Source organism: Saimiri boliviensis, chromosome 13 (assembly GCF_048565385.1).
Source record: "Saimiri boliviensis isolate mSaiBol1 chromosome 13, mSaiBol1.pri, whole genome shotgun sequence".
NCBI lineage: Eukaryota > Metazoa > Chordata > Mammalia > Primates > Cebidae > Saimiri > Saimiri boliviensis.
Genome location: NC_133461.1, coordinates 103,212,971 through 103,235,404, shown reverse-complemented (window position 1 = coordinate 103,235,404; position 22,434 = coordinate 103,212,971). Strand labels below are relative to the sequence as shown.

The 22,434-nt window shown below is 47.5% G+C and overlaps 1 protein-coding gene and 1 long non-coding RNA gene across 5 annotated transcripts in view; one reads left to right on the top strand and one right to left on the bottom strand.

The window, feature by feature from the left end:
* LOC141580874 (uncharacterized) overlaps positions 1–22,434 on the top strand; it is a 71,568-nt gene that overhangs the window by 41,914 nt on the left and 7,220 nt on the right. The window lies entirely within an intron of this gene.
* Positions 11,699–22,434, bottom strand: part of ELP3 (elongator acetyltransferase complex subunit 3) — a 99,337-nt gene continuing 88,601 nt past the window's right edge. For all 4 annotated transcript variants that reach the window (XM_003937211.3, XM_010347781.3, XM_074384108.1 and 1 more), the window contains one exon: positions 11,699–13,207. In XM_003937211.3, the coding sequence (XP_003937260.1) occupies positions 13,131–13,207 (77 nt within the window). In that variant the 3' untranslated portion in view covers positions 11,699–13,130. The remainder of the gene's footprint in view (positions 13,208–22,434) is intronic.

The window sequence follows — 22,434 nt, the reverse complement described above, 5'->3', positions numbered from 1 at the left end:
ACATATACCGCAGTTTATCCATTCACCTACTGAAGGACATTTTGGTAGCTTCCAATTTTTGGCAACTCTAAATAAGGCACTATAAGTATTCATGAGCAGACCTTTGTAAGGACATAAGTTTTCATCTCATTTGGGTAAATACCAAGGAGCGCGACTGCTGGAAGGGATGATCAGAGTGATGTTTGGTTTTGCTTTCCCATCTGCCCATCTGCGGTGAATAGGAGTTCCCGCTGCTCCACATCCTCATCAACACTTGATGTTGTCAGTGTCCTGGATTTTGGCTACTCTAATAGGTACATATCTCATGGTTGTAATTTTCATTTCCCTAAAGATGTAATGTGAAGCATCTTTCCACATGCTTGCTTACCATCTATATCTCTTCTTTAGTGACATGTGTCTAAGTTTTTGGCCCCCTTTTTATTTTGAGACAGGGTCTTGGTGTCACCCATGCTGGAGTGCACTGGCATGATCATGACCGTTTGCAACCTTGACCTCCCAGGCTCAGCCGATCCTCCCATCTCAGCCTCCTGAGTAGCTGGGACTACAGGCGTGTGTCATTACACCTGGCTAACTTGTTAATTTTTTTTTAGAGATGGGGTTTCATCATTTTGCCCAGGCTGGTTTCGAACTCCTGGGCTTCAATGATTCACCCTCCTTGGCCTCCCAAAGTACTGGGATTACAGGTGTGAGCCACCATGTCCAGCCCAGCCTGGCCCATTTTAAAAATTAGGTTATTTTCTTATTGCTGAGTTTGTTGTTGTTGTTGTTGTTGTTGTTGTTGTTTGTTTTTTGTTTTTTGTTTTTCTTGAGATAAAGTCTTGCTCTGTTGCCCAGGCTGGAGTGCAGTGGCATGATCTTGGCTCACTGCAACCTTCACTTCCTGGGTTCAAGTGATTCTCCTGCCTCAGCCTCCCAAGTAGTTGGGACTACAGGAGCACACCACCATGCCTGGCTAAGTTTTGTGTTTTTAGTAGCGATGCGGTTTCACCATATTGGCCAGGCTGGTCTCGAACCCCTGACCTTGTGATCCACCCACCTCAGTCTCCCAAAGTGCTGAGATTACAGGTGTGAGCAACCGTACCCAGCCTCTATTGCTGAGTTTTAAGAGCTCTTTGTATGTTTTGGACGTACATCCTTTATCAGACATGTCATTTATAACATTTTTCTTCCAGTCTGTGGTTTTTCTTCTTACTCTCTTGATAATGTGTCTTTAACAGAGCTGAAGTTTTTTGTTTTAATCAAGTCCAGTTAATCAATGTGTTCTTTCATGGATCTTTGTCTCTGGTGTTGTATCTTAAATCATTGCCATTCTCAGAGTCATCTAATGTTTTCCTCTAGGAGATTTACAGCTGTGTGCTTTACAATTAGGTCTGATCTATTTCGAGTTAATTTTTGTGATGGGCATAAGGTCTGTCTCTAGTTTCAATTTCTTCTTCTTCTTTTTTTTTTTTTTTTTTTTGCATGTCAATTGCTGGGCATTTTTTTAGACAAAAACATATGTCTTAAAGGAGCGTTACATTTCCCCTTTGTGGGGACCTTTTCAAAGTCACAACATTCAAAATTATTCTTAAACAAGTTTCAGACATGGTTAGAGAAAGGTTTCTTCAGTCTCAGTCAGGAGCATGAACTTATTATTATTTAGAAACAGCGTGGGCCTGAGCCAAGCACAGATCTGTTCTCTTGTTGATCTGATTTTCTTTTGTTTCATGGTAGTTAGTAGCCAGGCCAGGCAAGGCATTTATCAGTGACAGCCAGTTTCAGGTAAACAATGAGTCGGGGAAAAGGTTACTGTGGACTTCGGTTCAGCCAGCAGCCATTGTATGAGGCCACAACCACAGAAACAGACCTGAAATTGTCTCTGGAAGGGAAAACACAAAGCAGAAACTACTGAGCGGGGTAGGAGGGGGCATCAGTGACTCAGTGCTTTATGGCTCCTTCCCTGTGAATCATCAAAGAAGTAATTTTCTCTCGGGGATGGTAAGAACAGTTAGAGACTGGGGCCTGGTAAGTTGAGCTGAGTCGAATTCTGTAAAGTGAATAAACCACAGGGAAGGTGGGCTAAGTGGCAGCCCCCTGGCCTCAGGTGGTTGGGCTTGAATGAATGGGCCCCCCAGCAGCAGGTGGCTGGGGACTTTCCCACAGGGGGCTGTGGAGGGCTCATCAGTGTCTTGATGGAGAGGGGAGGAGAGTGCCAGGTAATCAACGCCATTCCCTCTTCCCCATGGCTTCCATTTTCCCCTCCCGGGCTCACTCCATCTCTCCCCTCTCTTTTCTTGGCTCTTCCTTCTCTACCACTCACTTGGTTCCCACCCTTGCTCTAGACCAGGGTTTTGTCTGAGCCTCCTTCAGATCATATCATTGAGTGTCTGTTCTGAGCACAGACCCTGCCTGGACAAGCACTGGGCCCAGGGGCATGAAGGCGTTGGAGAGCAGAGGCGCAGAATGTGTAAGACCTCGTCCCTTTTACAAAGAACTGGAGGGAAGTGCGGGACATGTCAATGTCGCCATGTTGACATCAGGATAATTTTTAATATTTGTGTCTCAGTCATCATAATGTCAGAAAACACAAGTGCACTTTCATCTTCAAAAATATCAGCGTGTGTATTGATATGCTTGACATTCACTGGATATAGACACTGAAAAGATAAGTGGATGCCTTTGGGAGGGGCAGCGTGGTAGCAGATGGGACATAAAGGAGACTGATTCTTCATATGTCCTTTCTCCTTTCAGAATTTTGTCCCACGTGGATGCATGTTTGATTCTGTTTAAAATCAAAATAGTTAGAGATAGAGAAGATCAAGTGATGTACAACACAGACCCCCTCCTCTATCCCCTGAGCATTTGCGAGGTTGAGGGATAGGGATAGAGTTGAGGGTTAAGGAGGTCTGTGGAGGATATTTTCTGTCAATTAAACGTAACATAAAAACCTAAAAGGCAAAAGTACCTTTACATTTTTATATGACTGGATCCACTTTAAAACATTTTCCATGCCAAAAACTTCCATCAAGTCCATGCTCTACGGCAGCACGTACCACCCCCCAGAAAAGAAGGTACCAATTTGTACCACTGCGGCGCTAGGGAGTAGCATCAGCAATGCTCGCAGGACCATGGTGAGCCCAGATGGCCCCGGAGGGGAGGTGGGAAGGGGGTAACTAAGTTGTGTTTTGGGGCACAGGAGAGGCACGCACTGGACATCTTGCTGACGTCAGTTCAACCGAGCAGAGATAGGGAGGTGGGGACATGGGAGAATGCAGTTCATTTTGTAGGCAATGGGGACTTCCTGGGTCATCCTCCGATGGACATCCTAGCTGTTGAGCAAGCTACTTAACCTCTCTGTGCTTTGCGTTTTCTCATCTATAAAATAAGAGTAGGTTGAGTGCAATGGCTCACGCTTGTAATCCGAGCACTGTGGGAGGCCAAGGCAGGTGGATCACTTGAGGTCAGGAGTTCGAGACCAGCCTGGCCAACATGGGGAAACCCCGTCTCTACTAAAAATAGAAAAATTAGCCAGGTGTGGTGGTGTGCTCCCAGCTACTCTGGGGGTTGAGGCAGGCGAATCACTTGAACCTGAGAGGCGCAGGTTGCAGTGAGTGGAGATGGCACCACTGCACTCTAGCCTAGGCAACAGAGCACGACTCCATCTCAAAAAAATAAAAAGTAACACCATCAGTTTTTCTGTTGAGAATGTGCCTCTATGTAGAGATCTCAGAACAGTGCCTGGCTGGTTCTAAGTGTGATAAATGCTGCCTACTGTTGCTTTTATGATTGTGACAGGAAGGTTAATCTGACAAGTTGCATTAAAGGAGAGAGAAAATAGAGGCAGACAGATCAGTTAGGAGGAGCAGGGAGAGACTTGTTAAAGGATACAGAATTCCAGATAGATAGGAATGTCGTAATGTTCTGTAGCACTGCGAGATGACTTAGTTAATACAGTTTCAAGTAGCGAGGAGGAGGATATTCAGTGCTCTCAGCGCGATGTTTGAGATGGTGGATATGCTAATTACCCTCGTCTAATCACTTACATTGTATGCATGGAAACATCACTATGTACCTCTAAACATCATGACTATTGTACATCAAAAGAAGTGATCAAGGCACTGACAACTCAGATGAATATTGGAGAAAAACTGTAATTAGCTAGATAGGCAGGGTGAGGAAGGGAGCAAAGTCCAAAGTGGCTAAAAGCCGGGAGTTTGTGTGGTTGGGAGGATGCTGAAGCCATTAACAGCAGTCCAAGTCCAGAAGGGCAGTGGTTTTGGTGGGGATGGAGGGAGCGGAGTTTAATTTTAGATGACTTCGAGGCAACAGTGGGACATGATGGCAGAAATGTCAGCACCGCGAGTGGAAATGGGTGACTGGTGCCCCTGCAGAGGGGATATGGTTGTCACGAATAGATTCACAGCTGAGAGTGGAGTGTGTCCATGTAGGAAGGAGAGAGGAGGAGGAGGAGGGAGGCTGGACTGTGTAATGTCACACAAGCCAAAGGGAGGGAGGCACCGTCACACCCCTGGGCAAAGGGGCCCAGGAGAATAAACACTGGGAACAGGACCGGGAGGGTGAAGCAGGAAGTTGATGTGGACATTTTGAAACACAGAACACTTACTAGTTAAGACATGTCATGCAAAATTTTAAAAGCAGGTTAGACAGTACGAAGCTGCTTTGCTTACTTTTGTGTTGGGCAGGATAAGTCATAAAGAGAGACCACACAGAAGCAAACATCGGCCGGACCACAGGATGCCCTCTCCTGTTGTCCTGCCCACTGACTCCTCGGCAGCCCCGGGAATGTGGGCTGAGAAGAGACCTTCAGTTTCTCCATGCTGGGACCTCTCTGCCCCTCTGTGAAGCCCTTCTGGGGAAGCCCTAGACACCCCATTCTGGCTTCTTCTCCTGCGTGGCTCAATTGTTTCTCTTTCCACATCTGTCAGCATCAGGCAAGCTTAGCCTTTTTTTTTTTTTTTTTTTTTTTTGTGACAGGTCTCTTACTTCGTCACCCAGGTTGGAATACTAGAATGCAGTGGCTCAGTCATAGCTCACTGCAGCCTGAAACTTCTGGGCTCAAGTGGTCCTCCTGCCTCAGCCTCTCCCAAATCACTGGGACTACAGGTGTGTGCCATCCCACCTGGCTGATTTTTAGAAAGTTTTTGTAGTTACAGGGTCTTGCTATGTTGCCCAGGCTGGTCTCAAACTCCTGGGATCAAGCAGTCCTCCCACCTTGGCTTCCCCAAGTGTGGGGAGTCACTGTGCTTGGCCCTCCCCTCTCTTTAACGTGAATTAAAAATGCACAGATAGAGCTCCAGGTGGAAGTAATACTAGACGGATGTGTTCCATCCTCCCTTTGAACCCAGAAACTTCCATTCTTGTCTATAACAGTAACTCCGAGAGTTATTCAGTTTCAGTTTTCTATTTAAGCAGATTGATTTCTTACTACTAGTTTGTTCTTTCCATATTATCCCTATTCACCAGTGTTTTATTTGAATGTATCTGTTGGCTTTATTTCTGTGCTTTTCTATCAAGAGGATTTTTAAGAGTCCACTGGCAGCTATGCCTAGAAGTAGCCTGGAGCAGGTGGTGGGGGGCAAACTGTCCGCCTGGCTGTGTCACTTCAAGACAAATCCTTCTTCAACCCAACTGCCAGCCAGAAACTCTTTGTTTTAGGAATTCTAGAGGAACCACTGCTCATAGGTATGCGTCTTTGCAAGTTTGCAAATGTCAATTTGTTTTTTTCAAACGGGGTCTTGCCGTCACCCAGGCTGGAGTGTAGTGGCACAATCACGGCTTGCTACAGCCTCCAACTCCTAGGCTCAAGTGATCCTCCTGCCTCGGCCTCTGTAGTAGGTAGAACTGTAGGTGTGTACCACTACATCTGGCTAATATTTTATTTTTTAATGCAGAATGGGGACCCACTATGTTGTCCAGGCTGGTCTTGAACTCCCGCCTCAGCCTCTGAGTGCTGGGATTACAGGCATGAGCCACTGTATTGGCCCAGTTTGTTGTCTTCACACTCATTTCTCTGACTAGCTCTGGGGACTTGGTTAATTTACTGACCTGTTTTGAGACTGAGTTTCTCATTTGTGAAATGGGGACCTTAATTCCTCCCTCAGAGGACGGACCATTGTGGGGCAATACCAGGCGTGAGTGTTCAGTGCATTTGTGGGTAACAGGTTTATAACATCGGGGCAAATCCACACTGAGACAATGGATCACTCAGCAAGGCTAGTTCACTTCCTGCGGTTAGGGTGCAGCTCGCCGGCAGTGTTGCCAGGAGAGCATGCCTGAACAGGGGAGACAGGGACATTTGTAACTTTCATAACCTGATGCAGTCGCCCTACTGCTGTGTCGTTTCCATTGGCTGGAACGGGACCTCACATTCTATGCTTGACCCAACTGGCTAAAAATCTGGAAATTTTCTAAAGAAGTAAAGGCAGAGAACAAAGAAAAAGAGGAAGTCACCTGAGGATTGCTTAGAGAAGTGGTAACATTTCCGCATAAGGAAGGGGAATAAGCTTTGACCTAAGGCTTGCCTGGGCTTGTCCGGGCATGTCAGGGTAAATATCCAGGTTAAAGTGGAAGAACTAAGTACATGGGAGGCGCTTACTTCTTTATTGTAACTAACAGCTACTTTAAGATTATTAGCAAAAGCTTGAAAGCAAATTAACCTTTGAAGAAACTACTGTTTATTTGTATTGAACTGAGGAAAGCTTTGAAGAGGAACTTTTTATTTATTCTTATTTCCTACAACATTATTTCCCGTTCTTCCTCCCTCTCACCAAAAGGTTCCTGTCCTTTCTTCCCTTAAGGAAGACGCAGATAGATGATCCTTTGCTTGCTGCCTGGGTCAGGTGTGGTGACCCAGACAGAGCTGTCTGGGTCCCTGCAGAGATGGACAGAGGCAGAAGCAAGCCTGGAACCCAGGCGTCTCAACGTCCCGCTGTTCCTTCTTGGGAGCTGCAAGTGATGAGAGCCCCTCTGCTGCCTGCCCCGATGGTGACAGCAGCTACCGTCAAGTGTCCCTGGTACTCACATTTTCTAGCTGTGCAGACAAGAGGATGAGCGTCTCTGCAGGGCTGCCACTGGTGCAGGGCTCTGACTTGACGCAGTCCCTTACATCAGGGGAGAAAAGACAGGGCACAGTCACCTCACCTCAGTAAAGGGTGTCACGCTCCAGTGACTTTCAGTGAGCAGGCGGCTTGACATTTTGTGTGATGAGATTCGTTCATGACCAAATGTGCTGCTGCTCTCTGGATGAGGAAGGCCACGTGCCAGCAGGGAGGACTTCCCCGTTATGAGTGAAGGACTGAGAGGCTTGGCGGCGGGACAACCAAGTCATGAAGAGCGCCAGCCATGGAGGAGTGAATGCTTGTAGAAAAGAAATGAAAGAAGTAAATCTTGGTATGGAGTCAGCAGATTTATGCTTCACACCTGATTGTAGGTCTTGTGGCGGTGAGAACAGGAGATCTGAAAGCCCTGCTGAAATCAACTATGCACCTGCAGACAGGGACCACTAGGTAGCCATTGCAAAAGATGGAGTAGCTTGAGCCCAGGGGTTCGAGACCAGCCTGGGCAACACAGGGAGATCTTGACTCTACAAAAAAATAAATTAGCTGGGTGTGGTGGTGCGCACCTATAGTCCCTGCTACTTGGGAGGCTGAGGCAGGAGGATTGCATGAGCCCAAAAGTTGGAGGGTGCAGTGAACCAAGATGGTACCACTGCATTCCAGCCTGGGTGACAGAGTGAGACCTTGTCTCAAAAGAAAAAAACTGCCACGAAGCAGATCTCTATTGAAATGGAAAGTTGCTTTGTGTTTTGTAGAGTAAAAAAGAAGCAACATGCACAATATGACTCTTATAGGAAACCGATCACGTGTCTGTGTGTGCAGATAGGCGGCTAGACAGACATTCATCAGTGTTAACCACAGCTGGCACCAACGGTGGGATTTCAGGTTATTCTGTGCTTTTCTGTCTCATTTCCATTCGTTATAATGAGCATGTATAATTTTTAGAGCCCCCAAGTGCTATTTTCATTTAGATGAAAAGAGCAGGCTCTTTCTGTACTTTGCAGTCTCTCGAGGAAATCGTTCACATCCACTCCCGCCAGTCGGAACTGCTGGGATGCTGATAATAGGGCTTCTTGCACAGGCTGCCGTGAGGGTGAAATTCAAATCTGAAGGCACAGGTTTGGTGCCCAGGCCTGCTAGTGTCCTCTCTAACATAAGTTGACTGGAAACGCTTTCCCCTCAAAGAGGAGGAGTGGGGCCGGGTGGAGTGGGGAAGGCTGAGTCACTGACTCAGGCTCCAAGCCTGCATCTCAGCATTGAGTAGCTGAGAACAGAGCCGCTGCGCTGGGCCATTCTGAGGTCCTATTTAGACTATAGTACACATGATCACCAAACATTTGAGGAATGACACTGACCGCACCTGCGTGCCACAGTGGCTTTTTGCGATGCCAGGGTCAGAGGCGAAGACACCAGCCTGCCTTCCTCAGTTAAGTAGTGGAGACAAAGTCAGACGCTGTGGCTCATGCCTGTAATCCCAGAACTTTGGGAGGCTGAGGTGGGAGAATCACTTGAGCCCAGGAGTTGGGAGATCAGCCTGGGCAATACAGTGAGACCCCTCCTGCCTCTATAAAAAATAAAAAAAATTAGCTGGGTATAGTGGTGCATGCCTGTAGTTCCAGCTTCTTGGGAGACTGACGTGGGAGGAGTGCCTGAGCCTGGGAGTTTGAGGCTGCAGTGAGCTGTGATTGTGCCATTGCACTCCATCCTGGACAGGAGAGTGAGATCTTATTTAAAAAAAAAAAAAAAATAGTGGAGACTATCCACAGTACCTTATTGTCCTTGAGGACAGCAGGGGCTGGGGGGACGTCCCAAGATGAAGAAGGTGAAGAACCTGAGGCAGAGTCCAGGACCTGACAGAGGCTCAACAAATGGTCCTTTGTTCCCTTGAATGATGAGAAATTTTCCAGGTAGACAAGAGGGGAGCTAGGGGTGTAGAGACAAAGGAGATAAAGCTGTGTATCTGGGGTAGCGGCAGTTAAGGCAGGATAGAGAAAAGCAGCCAACTGGCAACTGTTTGACAGGCATCGATTAGTCTACATTAAAGTCAGTTAGTTTCCTGAAATATCATTTTTGGAAATGGCTTCACAGAATGAAACAAACGTGTTGCTGGTGTACACAACTGTAGTATTTAGAAAGCTTCCCCCCGCACAAGCCCTGCCACAAACAGCTGCCAGACTCCCTAAGTGGACAGTCACCAGCTCACACAGGGGCCGGCAACGTGTGCTGACACGGGACAACTTTCCAGGAAGCCACACCCACGACAGTGGCATTTCACAATGCTGTTTGCTGTTGCAATCTCAGCTAGGATCTTGGCCCTCAAGAAATGGATTTGACAATGTGCAATCCTAGACTGGTGTGAATAAAATAGACCAGAGGAGGAGGAGATAGGGTACTGAACATTAGAGATACTACTATTCTGACAGGTGCTTCTAGAAAAACTTAGATTCTAGCAAAGAATCCGAAATTCTATTGTCAGCAGAGAAGCTCCCTCATTGAAGAAAAAAATGGACCAATGATTGCCCTTGTTAGAGACAGTAACGAAAGCAGGTGCATCTTTAGTATGTGTCCTGTTCTAAGAGCCTGCAGACGCAGGCTTATGTATTCCTCACTCCCATTTTACAGATAAAGAAACTTGCAGAGTTGACTTGCCCAGGTCACACATCAGCAGAGAAGCCACTTCATTAAAGGCAGCAACAACTATCAGCATGTGTCCTGGTTTATGCAGTCTCTCAAATGCCACATCTCATTCTCACACTTGCTCCCCCGACCGATGTGTGTTTACAAATAGGGAAATTGTAGCTCGAAACGGGACGGGGCCTTGCTCAAGTTCATGGTTAATGAGAAACCCAGGTTTTCAGATTCCGGATCTCGTGGTTTTTGTTTTTTGTAAACTCAGGGGTCTGTGAGTTCTTTAGGAGCAAAATTTTGTTTTCAGTGAGATAATCTTGAAAACAAAAAAGCCAAAACCTCATTAGCAAGGAAAATTTGCAACCTGAAAGACACGTTAGTGGAACAGGCTTTGGTTTCTGAGCTGTCTTTGCTGTAGTTTTGGGTTCGCGGAGATAACTGGAAAAGGGGTTTGCTTGTTCCAAATGAGAGGAAGCATGAGCTCCAGGCCCTTTCACTTGGTGATAAGGTATTTTAAAAAACTCATTTTCTCTTCAAATATATGTCGGGTTTTGATAGTACTTGAATTGAAAAAACACAAAACAAAAAACTCCTCAGGTGATTTGGCTAGTTAAGCGGAGCTAAAAGCAGAGCTTCTGGGCTAGAGGTGGTTGCTAAGGAGTCCTTCCATTTGGATGGGATCAGGCTGCAGCTGGGCTGCTTTCACACTGAGGTCAGTGGGATCGTCCCCAACTGAGCTTTCTTTTTTACATATATTGCGTTTTAGGTTTTGGGGTACGTGTGAAGAACATGCAGCGTTGTTGCATAGGTACACACGTGGCAATGTGGTTTGCTGCCTCCATCCCCATCACCTATATCTGGCATTTTCACCCATGTTATCCCACCCCGACTCCCCAGCCCCTACTGTCCTTCCTCTAGCTCCCCCCGACAGACCCCAGTGTGTGATGCTCCCCTCCATGTCCGTGTGTTCTCATTGTTCAACACCTGCCTGTGAGTGAGAACATGCGGGATTTGATTTTTTGTTCGTCAGTTTGCTGAGAATGATGGTTTCCAGGTTCATCCATGTCCCTCCAAAGGACACGAACTCATCGTTTTTTTTGGCTGCCTAGTATTCCATGGTGTATTTGTGCTACAGTTTCCCTGTCCAGTCTATCATCGATGGGCATTTGGGTTGGTTCCAAGTCTTTGTTATTGTAAACAGTGCTGCAGTGAACATTCGTGTGCATATGTCCTTATAGTAGAACAATTTATAATCTTTTGGACGGGTGGTCCCCAGGGATCAGAGCACCCGGGCAGTGGGGGCGCCAAGAACAAGCCCTGGCAGTCACGGGAGAAGCAGAAGCTTCTGGTGGCCGAGGGCGGCAAGAGCGCAGACACCGGGGGAAGCGCCCCAGCTGCTGCAGTTGCGCACAGGCCACAAGATCCTCATGGCAAAGAGGGTCAGGGTGAGCTACAAAGAGGCGTTCTCGTGAATCCCAAGATAAAACCAGGATTCAGTACTAGCTGACAGCTGTCAGAAAGATGCAAGTTCCTGTTATTTAGTTTTAAATTCCCTAAATTGTCATCTTTTGAAGTGAACTTTCCATGTGCATGCCTTTTCAACACGTCACAAAAGCCCTTCTCGTATGCTGCGCGGCTTGATCCATTTGGGCACCCAGGACGGATGAGGTCACAGCCCAGAGGCTGTGTGTGCTCCAGGGCCGCGTGGGTGGTTCCATCTCCAGCAAGGCAGCTCTGACAGCCAGGGGTGTAGGCTTTATTAATTTTATTTGTATAAATAAAGCATAATTGAGAAGGAGCTAAATCCCTCAACAACACTCATGGAAAGCCGTGGTAGTTCCACAGCGTGCCCATCACAAAGCCACTGCCATTTGCCTCGTGGCAGTTTCATGAAATGGCAAGTAGCACCCAGGAGGAAATTAGTGCCATCGGTGGGAACTGAAACCTGCGCATCCACAGCAAATGTCACTGCATTTACAGGGAGAGAAAAAAAAAAAAAAAACAACACATGACTCTTCTTTGTATGTTAAAGACGTTTTATTTTCAGGCCCTTTCAGAGAAATCAATTCCTTTAAACCTTTGTAAAATGCCACAGAAGCCAAGGTTAAGCGATGCTCTTAACTTAGGAACTGACCCTCTCCAGGCAGAGTCTCCAAAGTAGATTACCTGGAAATTTCAAAGAGGCAGTTCTACAAGAGGAGCCTTTGAAGAAGCCAATCCTGTTTTCCATTGTTTTGCCTTCACACACGAGTTGAACTTCAACTCTGACCTTTTTCCATTTATAACCACCAAAATTTACCTTAAGAAATTAAAGGCCAGGCGTGGCCTTTATCCTGTAATCCCATCATTTTGGGAGGCCGAGGGAGGTGGATCACCTGAGGTCAGGAGTTCGAGACCAGCCTAACATGGTAGAACTCCATCTTTACTAAAAATACACAAATTAGCTGGGTGTGGTGGTGGGCGCCTGTGATCCCAGCTACTCAGGAGGCTGAGATGGAGGACGCAGTGAGGCGAGACTGCACTACTGCACTCCAGTCTGGGCGACAAAGTGAGATTCTGTCTCAAAAAATTAAAATTAAAATGCAGGGAATGGCTTCCGTGTAAGCAAATCTTGATTTAGGGTCTCACAACCTCAGACTCCACCGGCTCTGGAGAGATGAACAGGAAAAGCCAGACGCTCTCCGGGCTCCATGCCTGTGGCTGCCCACGCTGCTCTGCAGTTGCCAAGAGGGTGGGAAGTGGAGATAACTAACAGCAGGAGCGAAGCTCTCTGTCTGTCGTCCCGCCTTCGTGGTGGACTCCCGCCCGGGGAAGGCTGGGGCCGGCTGCTGCCAGGTTCACACCCCCACAACCGCAATTCCTCCTTCCCCGTCACACTGCTATTTCTAAACAGCGGCACTGCAATCAGAATGATTTCCATGAAAACAAAAGCTCATTTTCCTAACTTGCGCTCCAATGCGTATGTTGTTAAAGGCCCCAGATCAGTCTGGCGGTTTTCCTCTGTTTCAACCCGACGTTCTGTCCCTAGGGTATATAAATAACCTACTCCTAAGTTTGCTCCTCGAATGACAATCAGTTTTGTTTTATGAGTTACGGAGTCCAAATGAGTTGATTAATTTGCTTTTGTCACCGTCTGAGTCAAAACAGGCCACCTGCAGGCCTCATGCAAAATTTAGAAACTGGATAGATAATTTAAGCCTCAAAAACGGAAGAGATTTTTTGGGTGCACGCAGAGAGGGTGGATCTGGGATGCGGTCAGCAGATGACCAGCCAGAACCCTGAAGGCAGTTCCCAGTCTCGGCAGCTGTGGGATAAGGGTGAAGCCTCCAGCAGGGGACAGTTAGGCCTGTTTGCTCTGCTCAGCCTCTCTCTGTTGAGTAGTCAAGAAATCCTGATTATCCGTGTTCTGCAGGGAGGGTACTGCAGAAAGGTGGACTGGCGTGGCCATTATTTCAGCATCTTCACCATGTACGGGCCTTGTAATCTGTAGCCAATCTTTCTATAATAATTCCTGGTGCCGACCCCTGCAGAAAAATTGAAGGAAAAAAAGGAGTGTTCACTTGATTAATTCTCAAAATTAGTATGGGCTTCCCTCCGCCTTACACCCTCTCCCCCTCCTCCAGAGACCAAGTTCTCTCTCACATAAAGTCTCAACTTAGTAAGCTGGGAACATTGTTACTACTTTGAATTCAAGCTGCATTAAAATACAGAAGCTGCTAAGCAGAGAGAAGTCAGTCTCTTTCCCTGATTGCTAACTTAAGCTCAAGGTATGCGACACACACATTCACAGGCACAGCAAATGTGTGCACCCACGCGTCGGAGCCTGCAGATTCACTATCCTACTGGCAGCACCCAGCGCTACCTTAGGTGTGAATGAAGAGGGGGCTTACGGTCTCCGCTGCCTATGCTCCAGATGAGGCCAGGTGACAAAACGGTTTCCCAGAAGTTTTAGAGGGAACAGCAGGGAAAACATGGGCTCTCCACGCGGCCCTAGTAGCACGGGTACACTTGGGACTACTGTCAGAAGCGTTGGGAGTATACAAGGATTAACAGGAAGAAGCGTTTTCCTCGTTGGTTGGTTGGTGTGAAAGAAGCAGGCTTGCTGGAATGGCCCCAGCTCATGGAAGTGTGGTTTGCGGAGAGAAGTGCAGGTTTTCCACACCAAGCCACCGTCCAGTTCTGTTGACACCAAGTGCGTGTTCTACCATCTAACTCAATCTGGACTCTACCTATTCTGATGAGTGCAAGGCCCCCCAGTTCTGAGCTCAGTCCCCAGCCTGCCCCCAACTTCAGACACCAATTGTTAAGCAGAGGGTCTGCGGGTTGCCTACAACTTCTGTCCGACTTGGCTACAAATGGGAGGGGGTTCCTATAACCCCCCGTCAGATTTGGTCATTGGTCATAATGGCTCACAGAGCTCAGGGAAACAATTACTTATGCTGACCAGTTTATTACAGGACATGATAAAAGATACAAGTGACCGGCCAGGTGGAGATGCACATGGGGAGCTCTGGGAGGGCCCTGGGCACAGGAGTGTCCGTCCCCACTGAGCTGGGCTGCAGCACGCTCCTGGCAAGTGGCTGTTTGTGAAAATGAAAAGTTCTCTGAGCCCCATCTGGTAGGGATCTGTATGGAGGTTTCATCACGTAGGCACGATCGATTATTAACTCCATTTCCAGCCCCCTTCTCCCCAGAGGATGGAGGGCGGGGCTGAAAGCTCAACTCTCTCATCATGGCTTGATCCTTCTGGCGACAGGTCCCCACCCAGAAGCCCACCAAGAGTTGCCACATTAGAACTAAAGATGCCCCTTGAACCCCTATAGCTCAGGAAATGACAAGGGTTTTAGAAGCTCTACGTCAGGAACCAGGAACAGAGACCAAATGATTTTTATGATGTCTTAACATTCAAGGAACGTTCACTAGTTGGAGTCAGTACTAAGGGTCGTTACCCCTGCATACTGGAGGCGTTCCTCAAAGGGCCAGCTGTCTGTATCTGGGAGTGGGACGGCTGAGGCTGGGCGGGGAGAGCTATCAGCAGCACCTGCCATGGGTACTCCCTTGCTTTCTGCCACATCCCTGCGCTGGGCTTCGAAGAAGTGCCTCTCCTGAGTCTCTTCTAGCTCGCTGGCTGCCCTTCCTCAGTCTCCTTTGCTGGTTCCTCCTCACATCCCTAACTGAAATCACCACAATATGCAGCTCTACTGTGCATGCGCTTCCTGTGATACTGAGCATAAACCTGCGTAGACACAGGCGACCCCTAAATCTGTCTCACTCACAGCTCTCCCTGAGCCTCAGATTCATCTACAGCTGCTGCACGACCCACCTGAATGTCGAAATTGGCATGGCAGGTGTACGTCAAAAACCCAACGCCTGGTGCCCTGCCACCCAAGCTCCCTCCAGGAAGCTCCCTTTCTGTAAATGGCCACTCCACTGCCAGATGCTCGGGCCAACTGATTCCTTTCTGTCAATTCCCAAGTCAAGAGACTAGAAGAAAATGAAAGAGGAAGGCCTGAGGCTATGTAGAGGGACAGGATTCTAGGGAGCAGGAAAAAGAAATCTGAAAGCCCTGAGATGGGCGTGCGCTCGACTTACTCAAGGAACAAGGGGGAACCACCGCGCAGGGCTCGTAGGAATCTGGCTTATATTCTGAGTGAGATGGAAGAATGAGAGGATGCTGGTCAGAGGAGGGACATGATCTGACTGTTGTCAGAGAACAGAATGGAGGCTCCAGGAAGGCACGAGTTTTGTTTACTGTAGAGCTGCCAGGACCCAGAGCAACGACTGGCACATGTGAGGTACGTGGTAAATAGCTGCTCACTGAATGGATATGTGACCAAGGGCAGAAACAAGGAGACCAGGTAGGAAGTGATGGCAATAATCTAGGTGGGAGATGGTGGTGGCTTGGGCTGAGTCACAGTGGTGAAAAGTAGTCGGAATCCGGGCATGTGTGGAAGGCAGAGCCAAATGAATCTGCCGACGGATACTGGGTGTGACAGAAAGAGAGGGGTCAAGCGACTCCAAGGTATTTAGCCTGAAGAAAGGAAGAGTCTGGAAAAACAGGAGCCACCGTGGCGTGGGAGTGAGGAGAGTGTGGGAGGAAGCTGCAAGGAGAGTCAGGAGCGGGGCTCTGGTCAGGCTGCACGTGGAATGGCTGTGAGACATCTGTGCCAACATGCTAAGGACTCCGATTTTTTTTTTTGAGACGGAGTTTGGCTCTTGTTGCCCAGGCTGGAGTGCAATGGCTCGATCTCGGCTCACCGCAACCTCCACCTCCTGGGTTCAAGTGATTCTCCTGCCTCAACTTCCTGAGTAGCTGGGACTACAGGCATGTGCCACCAAGCCCGGCTAATTTTGTATTTTTAGTTGGGGTTTTTCTCCATGTTGGTCAGGCTGGTCTCAAACTCCAGACCTCAGGTGATCGGCCCGCCTCAGCCTCCCAAAGTGCTGGGATTACAGGCATAAGCCACTACGCCCAGCCAGCACTCTGATTTTGAAAGCTTTTCTTGCTCTTAAAGAGACACATGGAGTGCTACGGGTTACATATTTCTCCCTCTGAAACTCATGTTGAAACTAGACTACTGAGCGGTGGGCAACGGAAAGGTGACTGGAGTGTGAGGGCTCCGCCTTCTTGAAAGAATGAATCTACTCATGGATTCATGACATAATGAGTTCGGGTGGTTTTACAAGAGGAAGAGGTCCTGAGCTGGCACGTGCAGCCCTGCCGCTGCATGACACCCTGTGCCACTGTAAGGTTCTACAGAAAGTCCCCAACTGCAAAAAGGCCCTCACTAGCTCCAGCCCTTGGACTTTTAAGCCTCCATAACTGTAAGAAATAAATTCCTTTTCAGGTATTGTTACAAGCAACAGAAAATGGATTTAGATAGGCAGGGGTGGTCTCTTTTTTTGGATGTTGCAGGGACATTTCGGACTGGGGCAGTCACATTGCAAGGGGCTGAAGTGGCCGTGTAGTCGATGTACAGTGAGAAGGCCCAGCCACCTGGCTGCTTATTGAAACTGAAGCGTGAATTAACCAGTCCCAAAGCTTCTACGTTACAAAATATTTTCCATTTGGTTTAAGCCATTTCAGGGTATTTTTGATTATGTCTATACGGCTCAGTGTCGCTAAACACATCGACACTGTGGTACAATGATTATCATCATCCATCTCTAGAGCTCTTTCTTCATCATGTAAAGCTGAAACTCTACCCACTAAACACCAACTCTACTTCCCCTCCCCCCAGCGCCTGACAACCCCCATTCTACTTTCTGTCTCCATGAATTTGACTCCTGTAGATACCACATGTAAGTGCAATCATGCAGTATTTGTCCTTTTGTAAGTGGCTTATTTCTCCTCACACAATGTCTTCAAGGTTCATCCATGTTGAGTTTAAGCCTTGTCACTAAATTATCGTAACTGACAAGTAAGCTCGAGGACAGGAAGAGAAAACAAATGAGGTCAAGCCACCACTTAAAATCAGAATCCGGAGTGATTAATTCTGAGCACACTGTTCTCCAGCTTAGAATCACTGATGATGTGTCCCAAGATAAAGTTCACATTTCTTAGCCTGATCCACCAAGTCTTTGCTGGCCAGACTCCTGCCACATTGACCAGGTTCATGATCAGCAAACCAGGCCTGGCGTCACCATGCGGCTTGGCCTCAGAGGGTATTCCCGGTCACCCTCCCATTCATCCTCAAGGTCCCGCCTGGAGACCTTTGCAGATGCTTCCCCGATCTATCTACAAAGCTGCCAGAATACACAGTGCCCTCTCCCCAGGCTGGCTGTGTACCTTAATTAGAGTTCCATTGTTTCAGTAATCATACTGTGCATGTCTGTCTCCCTCCCTGGGATGTAAGCTCTTTAAAGTCAGTTGGTTCTATCATCAGTGTCTGGCATATAATCAAGATGCAATAAATGTTTACAGAGCTCTCATATGCTATCCAGCTATTCTTATGTTGAACATATACAAAGACACGTGGAAAAAAAAGCTGGCTCTATACTGGGGTTGGGTAATGGGAATGATTCAATACACAAGAGTTGAAGGGCAGGACTTCTTAACCTAGGTACGAATTTCCTACCTTGTTAGCTGAGAGATTAAGAGGCGGCTTCCTGACTTAACGCTATTATCTCTAACAAAAACTGCCCCAAATCTTTCAGAAACATTTCTGGCTTTTGATATTTCAATTTTACTTTTACAAAAGACAGTGTTTTCCATGGACTTAAAACAGTGTATCCTGGAGAATGTCAAACACAAAAGTGGAGATGACGGGCACTGAGCCTCCTGCACCCGTCCCTCCGCTTCCGCGGGGCAGTTCACCCAAGAGACTTGTAAAGCTTCGAGCTTTCTACTCACGTGAACTCAGAAAACATCTCTACCATTTCCTTTTGGTCCGCTCAGCTCAGTTCCTGGAGACATGTTTAGTTTTGCTCTTTTATATGTCCTCTGTCAAATGGAAATGATGGCCTAATTTTCAGATGGAACATGTGTAATTGTTGGTCAAAGTGCTTCACTTCCAAAAATATGCATCAGCCTATATCTGTCCACCATGAATGGCTGCAGAGGTGAGAGAGAAGAGTTCCTTACATCTAACACAGGACCAGACAGGCCTTGGATAACCAAAGTTCAACAATCAAGAGTGCCCTGATTTCTTAGGCATGCTGGTTAAAAGAGCCGCTTTACTGGGCACATCTAAGCATTTCTCAGGATTCCCACAGAGCTACAGGCTCCTTGGGCCTTCTACTTTTTCCTTTCTACAGGGGCTGTGCCCTAGAAACCATTACCACCTTGGGCAGGGGGCACTCAGGCCTCACGATGGGCCTTTTGTCCTGATTTTCAATAGGACACGGCAGCCCTGAGGTGGGACACTGTCTCCGGGCCCTCTGAGAAGTGCTGGCATCCAGGGCGGGAGCTTCACCTCTAGCCAGTCTGGGACTCTAACCTCTGCTCACTTAAAGGGCTCCATTTATTTCTGCCTCTTGTTTCTTGAAAGAAAAATGTCCTCCTGTTTTCACAACCTGCAGAACAGGTTGGGAAAGGCATAACCCCTGCACTTAGCTACCAGGGCTGGGTGAAGGCCTCACTCTTCTCTGCCCCTCTCCATGCTCAGCAGGGTTCCCAGAAAGTCCTCTGTCACAGTAACTTTCCTTTAGTTAGCCAAGAAAAAGCAATCACCCTTCAGAGCTGACGTCAGCCAGCCTCCTGGACTGACGTGTGCAGGCTGCCTGGGCTGTCTCTGAACGCTCTGCCTCCCGTAGAGGAGAGGCGCCCACAGGCTGTACGAGGAGCCAAGCGCTCCACCCGATGGCCTGCGTATGGTTCTGCCAAATCCCTGAGATGGGGAACGAGCAGGAACTCACTTCAGGGTGCCCTGCTACAGAGCCAGCATTAAGAATGAGGGGAATAGGGGGAGTCCAAACACTGGCTTTGTTTTGTAGCACTTTGGGTGTCTGAGGCGGGTGGATCACCTGAGCTCAGGAGTTCAAGACCAGCCTGGGCAGCATGGCAAAACCCTGTCTCTACTAAAACTACAAAAAATTAGCTGAGTGTGGTGTTGAGTGTCTGTAATCCCAGCTACTCAGAAGGCTGAGGCATGAGAATCGCTTGAACTGGGGAGGCGAGGGTTTCAGTGAGCTGAGATGGTGCCACCGCATTCCAGCCTGGGGGACAGTGCAAGACTCTGTCTCAAAAAAAGAAAAAAATAAAACAAAAATGGCAGGAGTAGGGTGAGCATAGGCAGCATAAATATTTCTGTCTTCCCCACCCCACTAGCAATGATGACGATATGCGTTCGGTGAAAAAAGAATGCTTTGCAAAGTGTCTCGAGCGAACCAGAAACAAGCCTGTTTATCCGTACATGAACTTTGCTGTATGCCACTTATTCAAATGACTTCCGCTGCACACTTCAGACCAACTATAGACCCATGGAAAGGGATTACATTAAAGGCAGAGGACTCTGCTTGGTCTGGGCTGGACAGAGAGGAGAGGCATTCCGCACTCAGCGGGAAAACCCTTTCCCAAGGATGCCCTCTGGCTGGGGCTCCAGGGCTGGCTGCTAAGAGCCCCAGCCTCCTCGTGGATCTCCAGCCCAGAGGACAGCAGGGGCAACAGGGTCTCTCTCACCCTTTTCTGAACCGAATGTCCTCAACTCCCTCATGATAGGAAAGAAATCCTCCGCTTTCTGCTTCCGCGTCCCTCTCCGAAAGATAACGCACCATTTAGCTTACTCTGCTAACTCGAAGGATTCAGGAAAGGCAGGAAATTCCAGGCAATGCATCTACCAAGGCCTGGGCCCCTGGCTGCGGGGGCATGCTCATCCGGGGTTGCTTAATGCTCTTTAGTAAAAATGGGAAATCAAACCACAAAACCTTAGAAAGACTAACCAAAGACCAAAAAAAAAAAAAAAAAAAAAAGGAACAAACCCAGATGTTTACTTAGATTCTGCTGTGATTCTATTTTAGAGAGAAAGAGCAGCGGAAAGAACAGGGGGTGGAGTAAGTGGAGTAAGCCGGTCTGTGTGGTGCCCGAGTTGGTTGAAAATAAAATCTTTGTTTCTCCAAGTTACCGCAGCCTTCTGTTCTAAGGGGATAGATGCAATACCAGAGTAAAGCCTTAGGACACTAAAAATACATGCACCTTTCCTCTAAAAGGGAAAATAAATCGCCAATCAAGAGCAGGAAATGAACCTAAGTGCTACCTAGCTTGTGATTCTAACTTCATCTCAAAAAACACAAAACAAAACAAAAAAAAACTACTTGATAGTCGAGTGACTATAAAGGTAGAGGAAGATTTAAACACCAGCCAGGCATTGCATTGCTAGAGGCTCATACCTTTAATCCCAGCACTTTGGGAGGCAGAGACGGGTAGATCACCTGATGTCGGGAGTTCGAGACAAGCCTGATCAACATGGAGAAACCCCGTATCTACTAAAAATACAAAAATTAGCTGGCGTGGTGGCACAGGCCTGTAATCCCAGTTACTTGGGAGGTGAGGCAGAAGAATTCGTTGATTGCGGAAGGCAGAGGTGGTAGTGAGCCGAGATTGTGCCACTGCCCTCCAGCCTCAGCAACAAGAGTGAAACTCTGTCTCCAAAAAAAGTAATTGAGAACCCATGGCCCAGAGCATTCCTAATGTGCCTGGCACCTGTGTGATGGCGTGTGCCCGCCGGACTCTGGTCTTGGACGTTGAGTCTGCGTGGGAAAGCACATCCCTTCTTTTCTGGTACAGAAAGGACTTGCCATTTGTCTTGATCACCCCGCCTCCTGTATCTGTGTCCAGTTTTTCAATGTCCTTTGATGAAACGAAAACATGGTGGTTATTTCCACTTTAATAATACAGTTTAGTAAGAAACAGAATAATAAACCACAGCAAAGGGTCTGATAACAGGCAGTTAATAAGAAACTTTGCAAACAGATTCAGCTTACACATACACGTGAGAATGACTGGCAAGGGGGATAATTTTCAGTAACAACTTGATAAACTGTGGCCACCATTTCTAAAATGACAAGAACGACAATACAGAGTTTGGAGGAAAAAAGTGACAAAGAAGGCTGGATGATGGAAGCTAGATCCTGGAGGCAGGGCAGAAGAGTCGGGAATATGTAACCTTAGACAGCAGATAACTTGAGGCTTGATTATAGCAGACAAAATCATTAACAGTAATACTCCAGTCAAAGACAATGAAAATATGTGGACAGAATTTAAAATGTTTCTGCTAGAAAAGTATCAGAGACTGTGAATAGCTATCAATTGTCAGGCTAAGAAAAAGGAGAAAGTGTGAGCTTCCAGAGGGGAGGAGAGGCTTTTGTGTCTTGAGGTGTTTGATTTAGGAAGGGCAGCTGAGATGCTGGGCGTGTCTTGCGGCCACCAGAAGCAGAGAAGCAGCATGGCTCCCTCAGCGCCCTGCTTACCCTCTAGGAGGTGCAGAAGCAACTGAGAGGCAGAGTTGCTTTAAAGGCTCAAGGAGAAAGAACATGGGTCTGAATTCAGAGCCTGGTGGAGACAGGGACCCCTGCAGAGCACCCCCTCTTCTGGACTGTATTCTGAAGTGCTCTAAAGTGGGAGGAGGGACTAGTGCAGTGGGGAAAGGAATCTTCTAGATAACCACAGCCCTGGCCCTAGACAAGTGGGACTCTGAGACGCCTGGCTAAAGGAAACAGAGATCCTCCTTGGAGGAAGCTGGCATCGCCCAGGTCTTGAAGCATTCTTGAAAACAAATTATCATATACAATGCTCAGCAAATGATAAACAATGACGAGGTACACTGTGAGGCAGGACAGGACAAGAAACAGCAGACTGCAGGGACTCCAGATGTGACATTTGACACAGACCATGAACAGGCGTGCTTACTAGGTTCAGTATCTAAAAACAACTGGAAACATAAAAACATGACATTATGGAATGGAAAAAGATACCAGAAATACAGGAAAGGTTAAAGTGTGAGACCAATGTATCAATGGATGGGTCTAGCAGATCACAGCTGAATTAGCAACTTGAAAGCTGAACTCAGAAGACAACAAAGCCCGGAGAAATAAGGTTGGTGGGGAAGAGGGTATGAAACAACAGTGGATACAATAAATAGGTCTAACAGATGTCTCCCTGGGGTCCTAAGAGATGAGGGAGCATGGGATAGCATCAAGATACACGTGTTAGAGACTGCAATTCACACAGAACTGATTTTAAAAACCACTAAACTGATCGAGGAAGCCCAAATGGCAAATCCACACCTAAAAACATCCTAGTAAAACTAGAGAA